We start from the raw sequence: 12,933 nt of genomic DNA on the forward strand, positions 1-12,933 counted from the left end.
TCCCAGTCAAATATAACACCAGTGGTGAGTGATATCGGCACTCCTCTTCAACAACCCACACTGACAAGTGTGTCGAAGAACAGTCAAACAAAACCTCCGTGACTGAGATGTCACAGGGAGGCTCTTATCCAGGGCTGGATTGATTTAAGGGCTGTCGATCATTTTATTATTGTGTCACATACAAGAATAGAGTGCAAACAATACCGTGTTTGTTTTACCGTAATTTCCTCCTGTGATGTTAACTGGTTTACACCGAGCATCGAATAATTCCGATCAGCAGTGTCCAACTAAGCAGGTGTCTCACTACACCGACATGACCTAGCGACAGTATAATGTAGGCGGCGTGCAATACCCTCAGTAACATTCAGCTCCAATCCTGTAGCATTCTGTCCCTGCTGTGAAGACGGTGCAAATCTGCAGGGGTAGGGGTGGGGGGTAGCGTATAGAATATAAACAGGAGCTGATAATCATAAGTAATTTTATGGTAGCTGGACAGTAAAAACAATTTTGCATTTCAGAGAGAAACCTTATAGTGAATCACAACACAGCAGCCGTTTACAGTGTTCACAGTTTGGTAATCGGCTCACGCGCTCGGGTATGGTAGGGGGAACAATATCTTTTGTTAAACTCGGTTCACAAGCCGTTATTACGTTAGATGGAGCTTTACTGGCCTCCTGCGCTCCATTACATTCGGTAGAGCGGTGAATAAATCACTCCCACTTCCGCAGATGCTTACGCAACTGACACGTGAGCATACAACCTTGTAAGAGTTTACATTGCCAGTTACACACAGCGTATCATTCAATAAGGCTGTTCTCCCGCATGTTTGATGGAGCTAAGAGGATTGTAAAAATTTAATCAGAGGTGTGATAATCTCAACCTGCTGGGCTTCAAGGTGACAGGAGATAGCAGAACACAACTGATTTCTGACCATTGGTGCAGGCAATGCATGTTTTTAATGTCATCACCATGACTACGAGGATTTTCCCTGAGTAAACATTGATTTAGAAAAAAAATCTAAATATTGCAATGCTGGATACTCCTAAAAATGTTTCTCGACTCAGTGAGGTTTCCTTGAACAAATAGATTACAAGTATCCGTAAAAATGTTAATGTCAAAAGGTTTGTAAGACAACTGTGTGAAGTCAATCGGAGTAAAATGCATTTTACTCGGAAAACAAATAAGGTTTTACACTGGGAACTAAAATCAAACTAATCCCTGCATTAAAACTGAACACGACTGTACGATGTAATTTTAAATAGTAGGCTAACGTTTCAGGGCAATAGCTCTTTTTCAGAGCAGATCTCGCTCATAGAGACATTGCTTGACAAAGTTTGAAATCGTACTTTAGACTTTTAATTTAAGACTGAATGTGAACAGCCAATGGTATTTTAAAGTCCTTTTTTAGTACCATGGTGATGAAAAGGTTCCCCATCCCTTCTTCAAAAAGATACCCCCCCAGCAGCCCCGCCATGCAAACGGAGTCTGTACGTTAACCTGCCTAGCAAGACCCACGGATACAACGCTGCCCAGTCACAAAACACGTGGCCAGCCGACACCATTCCGCCTCCAAAAGTGAACAAGTCAAGACCCCACTGCATGTTCAGGGAACCGATCTCGTCAAGGAGCATAAACCATCACGCTAACTCCAGTCATTCTCACAGCGGCTTTTGGCTGGCAACTGAACTAAGAGAGTCACGGAATCATGCGCTTTCAGATTTGCTTCTGCTGCCATCTGGAACGCTCTTCCTTCCCATATATTGGGAAGCCACTGTAGCTATGCACTTTTAAATCTTGATTGAAAACGAATTTCTTCAGAGCTGATTTTTTTGTTTAGCTTGTTGTCCTTCCCCGCACTTCCAATTAGTACAGTCGGCCAAGTACGGTGCGAAAGAAGTTCAACGTAAATACATTCACACAAAAGCTACTAGCCAACCTTGGTTGAGGAGTTGTGGTGCTGAGCGAGGGCGATGGCGAGGACGTGCTCGACACCTCGTTCTTTTCCTCCTCCTCGTCGTCATCATCGTCCTCATCACTGCTGTCTTCTGCGCCCTCGGGAGATGTGGGTTGAGACTGTCCCACTCGCAAGCATCCCTGTTGCTGCTGCTGTTGTGGTTGCTGCTGTTGTTGTGGCTGTTGCTGCTCAGCCACCAGGGGACAGCCCGAGGGCCGGTGGTGGGTGCTGAAGCGGCCGGTCACGTGGCCCGAGCCGTCACAACCCGGTGTGGGACATTTCCTGCTGAGGAACGAAAACGGTCAGGGCGTGAAACAGAAACGATGACATCGTGACGGCATTGGAATATCAGTAAAGCCTCGCTGAGGCTTTCTTAGATAAATACGGAAAGTTCTACATAGGGAATTCATTTGTAAGAAGTATTTTGTATATGGGAGGAAATTAAAGTACTACCAGAGAAAACGGGTTTACCAATCAACTTCTTGTACTAACATCTACCGGTAGGCGAGGGTTATTAGATCAAACAAATGTGTGACCAGTAGGGCCTTGCCTCAATAGGGCTGGGTTTACATGCGTGCGCCACTACACCCCACATCATGTTGAGTGAGACATGTTCGGTGGAGGAAGCTATGATGTATGGATCATAAACTTGGACGCTTAACGAAGAAAATGGAACAAAAACTGAAAACTGTGCAAAGAAGCGCGGAGAGGTGCATGCTTGGAATTACACTGAAATACAGGAAGATGAACAAATATACTGAATAACGTTATCACAAGCTGATAACATCAATTTGACTGTTACAAAAAGTGCTAATGGGCAGGACAATGCTAGAAGAGATGGATAATGGCCAGTGGATAAAAATAATGCCAGAGTGGCAGCCAAATGATGGAATGCCTTTGAATGTGGAGGTGCTACAAAGATCGTTGCATCGCAGGAACGCGAGACTTGGCAACGGTTTCGGCATGCCATCATTCAGCAGTGGATTGATCTTGGCTGATGATGATGACGTAGGGAAGGCAAGTGGCTTCAGGGTTCTTACTTTGGGATCCCAGCAGAGCAGGAGTCTCCGAGCGAGTCGGAGCGCTTCCCGCGAGACAGCGACGCCGTTGTCAGGGCTGCACGCTCCAAGCCCAGGCGATCGGGATTCGCCCAGTCCTTGGTCAAGTTCATCTCCGAGTAGGGGCAGCCAAACGCGCTGTCGAGGAAAGGACACGCTGTTACTGCACATGTGTGACGATGCGTTGTCGATCCGTGGATTAAAATCTATTTTTTTTCAAGCAAGATACATTAATCGAATTTTGCGTGTGAGAAACGATCGTTTAAAAATAAAGCAAATAATATGCAAACCTATTGATCCCCATCACATGAATGTGGATTTTAACCAGTGGCTCTGGGCCACCAACAGAGATGAACACTCATTCAAATATGGAGACATTGGTTCTTTTTTATCTAATAGTCAACATCATTGTCTGAGAATTTCAATAAATAAATCAATTAACCCAGCGTTTAATTCACTGCAATATATTTTCCACCGCTGCATGTTCTGCTGCCTATGATGTGTACCTGTGATGACCAGAGTATTTTGCGCCCCTGATGTGTCCGACCCCAGTGCATCCGGGCGTGGGACAATCGTTGGGTCCGGGAAGAACGCTCACATCCTTGGTACCTTTTAGGCAAACAAAAACTCAAAGCGTCAGTCTCACGCACAGTGCTTTAACAGAAAATCACATCAGGAGGTGTGGTGGTGTACGACCATAGCCCAGCACTCTGCAGGCAAAGTTTGTGGCTCACACAGTGTGGAGTGGAGTGGTGGCACAGATGTACACACACACTGAGCTATGAACCCAGGCACTTAAAGAGTTAAATTCCTGGCCAAGGCTAACATTAGTCCTGGCCTCTCACCCCACATCTTCCACCAGCCACCACTGACCAGCGTGAAGTATGACCCAACAACCCCGATGGCCAACACAACATGGAGGCCTTCACTCAGCAGCAGATTGACAAATGGTTGGAACTATCTAAATTAACAAAACTGTTAGTGTACGGGATGGTTTGAAAACATGAATAGTAAACATGTCTACCGCCGATTCAATGTCAGGTACGTACTGTGAGTTGAGAAATCAAATTGAAACTGATGAATTGTGAGTGTAGGAATAGATTGAAAATTATGACCATAAACATTCGTTGTTAACAAGCCGAACAGATGTGCAGTCAGGTGTCCCTTGGGTACGGCGAATCGAGGCGACCGCCCCGGGGCCCACGCTTTGGGGGGGGAAGGGGGAGCGCCACGTTTTGACGTCACGTTGTCAAGATTAAATACTGCCGGTTAAGTTTGAAGGCACAAGGGGGTCCCCACACGGTGTGATTTGCCCCGGGCCCCGCACCCCCCTATGGACAGCCCTGTGTGCAGTGGTTGTTTCTAAAACGGGGTTCGGCCTCACCGATTGGAGGCTGTAGAGGGTGACCAGTGCGGCTGCACCAGCCCACGGGGTGGATGTCCGGACTGTCCGCCTCCAGCCAGTAGTCGTACAGGGCCTTCCAACCGTCGAAACGCACCTCCGGGCAAACACACATGCGAGTTTCTCAACTGTGGGCCCGTGGACAATATGAGGCACTGTGGTCAGAGTTCCAAACTTGGGAAACGTCTTTATGAGGAATTGCTACCACTGGTTCAGGGTCACCAAATGAGATGAACACCAGCCCACAATAAAAATGAGACTGTTCTGTGGAGTAAGTGGCCTCTACCACAGAAATGTGCAATGTCTACTGCTGGCTCAGGACGATCAACAAAGGTGAGCCCCATCTCTTGCTCCTTTGAGCAGAAGGATGCATTGGTTTGTCACTTCAGCCACAATGCCAAGTGCATCGAGCACCCCAGAATAAGCGCAAATATCTGTTACCTTGATGTGATGGTCATCCGTCGCCGCTACTGAGGCTGCGCGGATGAGTACGGGGTTGCGGCGATCCACCACCTCGATCTTCATGCCAATGCGGAACCCGTGGGGTGGACGCTGACGTGAAAATCGAGAACACAAAAATAGGAGGTGGACAAGTGTTTTAGGGCAATAATGCAGAAAATGTTTGAATATCCTTGTAATGGAGGGGGAAATCAAATATGTCTTGACAATGAAGTTGCTTACAAAAATGTAAAGCCCATTACTACTCGGTACGTTATTATTAAATCAATCGCGTAACATATGAGCATTGATGTCTGCAGTTAACTCTGTATGCTGATTTATATCAAATCACCCTGAATGCGTCCGAACATGTTGGGCCCCCGATAGCTACGCAGGGTTTTGCCCGGTTAGTATTTGGGGATGGGCTGTGAGGTGGCCAAGAGATGACAGCACAGGAAGTGCATTCTTAAATCTTTCTATGCAGATTATTTTGTAATCTATCTGTGCAGAGCTATCTGTGCAAATCTTATCTGTACGGGTTTTATCTGGGTGCTTCAGTTTTCTCGCACATGCAAAAACACGAATTAATGTATTGGCCAAACATTGCAATGTAGGATGCTCCTGAAAAAAAAATGAAATAGGACTCCTCAAAAAAGAAAGGGCATTATTTTTGGAAGTACTAATGTGGAATAAATGTATATTTTTTCACGCTCTATTTTCAAAATGTTTTCACTATCTTCTTTGGTTCATTCTACATGAAAAAATTATGTGACTTTACCGAAAGAACCAAAGAAGATGAATCCTTGCAGTCACGAAAGCTTTAAATCTAAGTTTTCACTATCCTTCACGTGTATGTATTGGGGCTCACGTTACCGGCTTAAAGACTCTCGCAGGCACTGGATCGGCTCCCATTTCCTCCAAATATATTTCCCAGCTGAACTCCCTGTCCTCGGGGTGCCCTGGGAAAACACACGCACTCGCTGTCTTCACACACGGCAACAAAAAGACAGGCATGCAGCAAGGCGGCCAAGCAATAATCTGGCACCAACAATTGCCCAAACTCTGGAGTCTTCTATTAAAATGTTTTCGGCCAATGTGTTTACAGATGGTGCAGGATACTAGAGCATTTGGAGGGCACAGACATGGGAGCGTAGAAGTAAAGCACAGCAAATTATTTTGCTGCACTGCACTCTGTGCTCACCACATGGCCCTATTTCCTAAAACAACCTGATGTGCATGGTGATTAGCAATGTAAGTAGGAAAAAATACAAACTTCGAAAGACTGTGTGAACTCCATACTAGTTCATTAGAATTAACACGCAGGAAGGTAACAATCAATATTATTTTCAAAAATCTACCAAGGATACACTTTTTTACATCCCCTCCTTACTCTGCAAAAAAATATATCGTCAAATACTGATTGTAGGAGAAAGAGCTTCATCAGTGTTTCGGTGTTTTTTTTTTAAGCGTATGGCTTCGTTTCAGACAATTCCCCTTCTGCACGATTTTTATACTCATGACGAATCTTGATCACGCTGAACGATCCCTAAGTATCTTAACACACAGAAGACTGCTTGTGTTGTGGCCAAAACTTCGTGAGAATTTTATTGTGTTATTTTATTTTATTAGTTTATTATTTTATTATCATTCTACGTGACTTTACCGAAAGAACCAAAGAAGATGAATCCTTGCAGTCACAAAAGCTTTAAATCGAAATAATTGCTGTCTTCCATCATAGACATGTCGCTGGATAAGGGCTACTGACCACCGTGTTATGGGTTTATAATTCGATGGCACAACTTGGATATATATTGCACCTAAATGCGACCACTAATCAAGGCACTGCAGAGGAGGAGTGGGCATATTTCTTTTGTAGAAAGAAAGAGGCAGTCAATCATAGGCAGAAGGTATTGAGCATGGACTTGATCAGGTGCATAGAGTCACTGGCCTGATTGATGGGGGCAGGGAGTTCGAGACAATGAGTGCACCAAAAGGGAATCGGTGACATCCTACTGATCAAAGGTTGACTGCAATCTTCAAAATAAATGCTTGGTTTGCCAGATTGGAGAGTGCGTGAAGGAAAGAGTGCGACGAGAGGAGAGAAGGAGAGTGCGTGCAGGGAAATAGGGAGAGATGAAAGGGGAGAGGTGGGCAGGGGCTAGTCAACTGGGGATTTGACATCCTGTTTCATGACAATGGCAGAGAGACATTTTCGGTAAATATATCATGACCAACGGAATTTGTCATATAATATTTCAAGTTCAAGACAAAGTGGATAACTGTAAAATGAGAGAACCTATGCGGCCGGCTCAAGGGTGCCGTTGGGTCAAACAGTCGACCCTAGTGGTCGATAACTCACCGAGCGGTGGGGTTAGGGGAAGAGGAGAGAGGAGAGAAGGAGAGTGCGTGCAGGGAAATAGGGAGAGATGAAAGGGGAGAGGTGGGCAGGGGCTAGTCAACTGGGGATTTGACATCCTGTTTCATGACAATGGCAGAGAGACATTTTCGGTAAATATATCATGACCAACGGAATTTGTCATATAATATTTCAAGTTCAAGACAAAGTGGATAACTGTAAAATGAGAGAACCTATGCGGCCGGCTCAAGGGTGCCGTTGGGTCAAACAGTCGACCCTAGTGGTCGATAACTCACCGAGCGGTGGGGTTAGGGGAACGTCATTCCGCTGGCACCAGCCAACGGGGTGTATGTACGGGCTGGTTGCGTCACACCTGGGCACAGATATGCGGGGCAGCATCGGGTTTAGACAAATTCCACGTTCGACGCATTCACATGACTCGGCAAATCTATTTCCGTAACCAGAGGTTTCATAGGTTCTGGGTTCATACTTTTCAGAAGAGTCCTATGATACTTACATTTTTTACCACATTCAAACAGAGGAAAATATCAAGAACGTTGAAGACGTACTTTCATAAATGCTTCCTTGATGTGGTCATCCCAGCAAGTCACTTTAGCACGCAGCAATATGCACGTTATCACTTGTAAACTAAGGGTTTATACAAATTCTATCAAAGACTGTAATTTTGCATTTAACCGCCACTAAAATTCATGTGCTAGCACAGTATGTGTCTCACTCACAATGCAGCTGTAAAATTTACAATGGGCCAATGTCCTGAACATAAACATGAATTTTTTAATATTATGTTATCATTTTAAAATGTTGTTACCTGATACCCATCGACAGGAATTGTTGAAATTCCAAATACATGTCAACATCTTCTATTTATGACAATCAAATGGCTTTGCTATTCATACATTGAAACCCTGCAGCCACTATAGATTCTACAGAGACCACAATGGGGGAAAAAAACCCATTTTATTTCTGAATGGAATCATGATCCAGACATCAGGGTGTTTAATTGGCGGCGAGCTACTGCGCCATTACCAAGTGAGTAGGCAGTCAAACTGCACTGGGGCCCAGGCACCAGGCTACAATGAAGGTAAATTGGAAAGAGCCTCATTTCAAAAATATTTTTTCAATGGGTCCATGCCAAACACGCCAGCGTTAATCACTTGCATAGACACCTATTGACCTACGTAGACTTACATCGGTGGCATAACCATCCCACACCACCGATTAGCACGGTTGGCTATGTATGGTGTGAAAGAAGTTCAACATACATAAATATCGAGTGTGCAGGCGATAAAACTGCACTTGGGAGCTTGCGCACCAGGCTACGAAGAGCCGGGGAAATGAACAGAGGAGAGTCCATTGAATTCCTTGCACTAAGGCCCGTGCCACTGACGCTATGCCACCGAGCGATCGTACCAGTAGTCGTAGGTGTCGTCCCAGTTGTCGAAGTGAACGAGGAAGCGGCTGTCAGCATGGTCTGCGACAGAGGCAACGCACACCAGCGACGGGTTCTTCCTGTCCACCGCCTCAAGCTTCGCTCCCTCCTCGAAGCTGTGCGTGGTTGCCGGCTAGATGATAACCAACAGCAAAGCGACAAGTTCAAAAACGCAATGCGCACCCAAAGTGTAATTGAAACATTGGGCTGAGTGACACACGCGGAAAGTCTGGCAGAGCGGTTTAGGTTACGGTATGAGCTATAACACCAACTACATTTCAACAATTGCCAATTCGACCAATTTTTAAACCACGTAACCGCGCACCAATTTTCGAAGCTAAAATTGTGCCAAAAAATGTATTTCCATTGCACACATGTCCAAGTGGTATGATTAGAAAAACGGCAGCCTAATATTTACCAAAATGCACACTGAAACCTGGTCCCCGGACCACACAGATAACATTATCTACAAAACCAAAGAGCTGAATTGTGGCACCTGTATCCCACTCACCCTGCTCTGGCCTTTGAAGAGATGCTTCGGGGCAGCCTGGGCCTTGCACACCTTCAGGTAGGCAGGCCAGCTGAACTCTTCCTCCGAGTAACCTGCACATCAATGACAGAGGGCACACATTCAAATTATTTATTTGTTTTTGCCCCGTGCAAGTTCATCTTCACTGTTTTATCGGCATCATGTCGTGAGATGAAGAATCCACTCGGATTCTCTCTCAGAGTGTGGTACAATCCTTCGGTTAGGGAACAGCACGTGAAAGTGGCTATCGCAGAGCTACCTCTGAGATGCCTTCAAGTAAATCTCTGGTCCACACATTAGGGGACTGTACTTTCCCACCCGCTAGGCCACTGAGAGTAATGTTGGTTTATATGGCGGTCACTTAGTCACAATTAATTGCAGAACCACATTTAATGCGATTTTTTTTTTGCAGTCATTGTGACTAGGCTGAGACCATCAACTCACTACATTTGATAAGACATTTTAATCACAGCCAGCTACCTGGATTCGAACTAGGATCTCGGTGCTGCCAGCTTGGCACTCGTGACTCCTCAGCCATCACAAATGGATGATTGATAAATGTTACACTTCATTAACAGCTCAACCATCGACTCCAAATATATTCACCTTTGGGTGGTAGGAGGCGGTGCCCGGTTGTGTTGCACCAGCCGGCTGGGTGGATTTCCAGCGAGTTGGCATTGACCCAAAAGTCATAATTTTCCAAGTAGCCATCAAAATGAAGCCTCAGACGATAGCCTAAAACCTGCGAATGTGTGTAGGGGGAGAAACATCGGTACACAAGGAAACCATTATCCACTAACACCCGCGATAAACCCTGAACATAAATTCTCAACATATTAAATGCGAGGTGGTTTCCTGCAGCTATTCTGCTCTTGATACTGGCCTTATGAGCTGTGGGCTTTAATGGTGAAGCCTAATAATCTTAAAGGTGGCTTAGTCTGGCTGTGTTCAACTGAGCAATAAGTGAACCCTCCCTCCCCCCCCCAATTAACTAATATGATATTACTGAACAAGACAGCAGTGTGGTGAGGCATCTGTATAGCTTCAAAACTAACCCACAGCTTCAAAACTAACCCACAGCTTCAACATTAACCTACAACCTAAACCAGGGATCGGGAACCTATGGCTCGCGAGCCAGATGTGGCTCTTTTGATGATTGCATATGGCTCGCAGATAAAACAAAATATTCTCACTTGTTTTAATCCATCCATCGATTTTTCACTGCGCATGTCCTGTTCAGGGCTGCAGGAGCAATTGTCCATTATTTTAATTGGATGATACTGGCCTACGTTTGCCGTTGCTGGGTAAAACAGGTAAACGCCCCCTTTTGAATCAGTCTGAGACTGCGTCTGCTCGGTCATTAGCTCAAAGCTAACCCTTCGACGAAGAAGATGGCGAAAAGAAAAAAAGACGACGAGTATCGTACAAAATGACAAAATTACATCGTTGAAACGGTCGAATGTAAAGCGGCACTTCGACACGCGCCACGCTACCTTTGCATCAAAATACCCTGCGGGAGACAGCAGAAAGAAAGCGTGCCAAGAGCTTCTGAGCAGGGTGCAAGCTAGCCAGCAGCAACTCCGCGTATGGACCCGGCAAGGTGACTATAATTCGGCTAGCTTTGCTGGTTCTTTAGCAATAGTGAGGAACGGAAAACCATTCACAGATGGCGAGTATGCTAAAACGTTCATGCTGGATGTAGCCAATGAACTTTTTGATGATCTTCCGAACAAAGACAAGATAATCAAACGGATACAAGACATGCCTCTGTCGGCAAGAACTGTTCATGATCGTACCATCGTGATGGCAAACAAAGTGGAGGAAACGCAAGTGAAGGACATAAATGCAGCGCCGTTCTTTTCTCTGGCTTTGGATGAGTCAACAGACGTGAGCCATTTGTCGCAGTTCAGCGTGATTGCAAGATATGCTGTTGGTGACACACTGCGCGAAGAAAGTCTATGGTGGGGAAAAACAAAGGATTTGTGGCGCTTCTCCGTGAACATGAAAATAGACCCATCCTAAGTTTCCATTGCATTATACACCAGGAGGCACTTTGTGCTCAGATGTGTGACAGGCAGTTTGGCGAAGTGATGTCGCTGGTCATTCGTGTGATCAACTTTATTGTTGCCCGAGCCTTAAATGATCGCCAGTTTAAAACACTGCTGGATGAAGTTGTAAATAACTATCCTGGTCTGCTTTTGCACAGCAATGTGCGTTGGTTGTCAAGAGGGAAGGTGCTTAGCCGTTTTGCGGCTTGCCTGAACGAAATCCGGACTTTCCTTGAAATGAAAGGCGTCGGGCATCCTGAGCTAGCCGACACCGAGTGGCTCCTCAAGTTTTACTATCTCGTAGATCTGACTGAACATCTGAACCAGCTCAACGTGAAAATGCAAGGCATTGGAAATACAGTGTTATCCCTTCAACAAGCTGTATTTGCTTTTGAAAACAAGCTGGAGCTTTTCATCACGGATCTTGAAACAGGTCGTTTACTACATTTTGAAAAACTGAGCCAATTTAAAGATGCATGCACAGCAAGTGAGCCCATTCAAAACCTTGATCTCCACCAGCTAGCTGGCTGCACATCCAGTCTCCTACAGTCCTTCAAAGCACGCTTTGGAGAATTTCGTGAGCACACTCGTCTTTTTAAGTTCATCACCCATCCAAACGAGTGTTCACTGAACACAGCCGACCTGAATTACATCCCCGGTGTCTCCGTCAGAGATTTTGAAGCAGAAGTGGCTGACCTGAAGGCCTCAGACATGTGGGTGAATAAGTTCAAGTCACTGAATGAAGATTTGGAAAGAATCACACGACAGAAAGCGGAGTTGGCGAGCAAGCACATGTGGACAGAAATGAAAAAACTCCAACCCGAAGACCAGCTGATTCTCAAAACTTGGAACGCGCTTCTTGTCACATACCACACACTGCAGCGTGTGAGTATTGCTGTATTGACCATGTTTGGATCTACGTATGCATGTGAGCAGTCATTCTCACATCTTAAAAACATCAAGTCCAACCTACGATCACGTTTAACGGATGAAAGCCTCAACGCTTGCATGAAGCTTAACCTCACCAAGTACCAACCCGACTACAAAGACATCAGCAAATCCATGCAGCACCAGAAGTCGCATTAATGGTGAGTGTTATAACAACATTATTTAAAAGAATAAATTCAGAGGCTTATTATACTGACATTTAGTTGAATTCACTTTTAAAATATATTATATGGCTCTCACTGAAATAAATTTCCAAATTTTTTGCTTTCATGGCTCTCTTAGTCAAAAAGGTTCCCGACCCCTGACCTAAACAGATATACACAGACAGCCTCAACACTAACCCACAGCCTCGGCATTAACCAACAGCCTCGACAATAACCTACAGCCTTAACACCAACTCACAGACAAGGTGCCCCCATTCACAAGGTGACATCCCACCACCCCGGTTCATTCCATCACAGGCAGTAAAACAGTGCCCAAGTTTTTTTCTGCACCGCTTCTACCTGCAAAAGCACCGAGCGGACGCAAACGTGCACTGACCTCAGTGACGCTGAGCACGCAGTGAAGGGATGGGTGCTGCGGGTCAGCCCCCTCCAGCCTCATCCCCACCTGGAACCCGTTACTGCTTGTTGGGAAGGTCTGGCACTGCTCACGGACCGAACAATACAAAGACAAAGATCACCCCCGTGTAGCCTTTAACAGACTATTGAGGCAAGTGCTGTGAGCGAGCACCTATGAAGGCCGGCATGG

The 12,933-nt window shown here is 45.5% G+C and overlaps 1 protein-coding gene across 14 annotated transcripts in view; it reads right to left on the minus strand.

The window, feature by feature from the left end:
• The window catches only part of LOC116952925 (lethal(3)malignant brain tumor-like protein 4), a 32,473-nt gene that overhangs the window by 5,385 nt on the left and 14,155 nt on the right, over positions 1–12,933 (minus strand). For 13 of the 14 annotated variants that reach the window (XM_076073501.1, XM_076073490.1, XM_076073500.1 and 10 more), the window contains 12 exons: positions 12,724–12,828; positions 9,794–9,929; positions 9,170–9,261; positions 8,640–8,791; positions 7,505–7,581; positions 5,726–5,811; positions 4,856–4,966; positions 4,397–4,511; positions 3,519–3,621; positions 2,995–3,150; positions 1,937–2,239; positions 353–414 (listed from right to left, as the gene is read on the minus strand). In XM_076073501.1, the coding sequence (XP_075929616.1) occupies positions 353–414; positions 1,937–2,239; positions 2,995–3,150; positions 3,519–3,621; positions 4,397–4,511; positions 4,856–4,966; positions 5,726–5,811; positions 7,505–7,581; positions 8,640–8,791; positions 9,170–9,261; positions 9,794–9,929; positions 12,724–12,828 (1,498 nt within the window). The remainder of the gene's footprint in view (positions 1–352; positions 415–1,936; positions 2,240–2,994; positions 3,151–3,518; positions 3,622–4,396; positions 4,512–4,855; positions 4,967–5,725; positions 5,812–7,504; positions 7,582–8,639; positions 8,792–9,169; positions 9,262–9,793; positions 9,930–12,723; positions 12,829–12,933) is intronic. The other variant, XM_076073494.1, reaches the window with a different exon arrangement.

Source organism: Petromyzon marinus, chromosome 3 (genome assembly GCF_048934315.1).
Source record: "Petromyzon marinus isolate PM22_M1 ecotype Great Lakes invasive population chromosome 3, UKy_Petmar_22M1.pri1.0, whole genome shotgun sequence".
Taxonomy (NCBI): domain Eukaryota; kingdom Metazoa; phylum Chordata; class Hyperoartia; order Petromyzontiformes; family Petromyzontidae; genus Petromyzon; species Petromyzon marinus.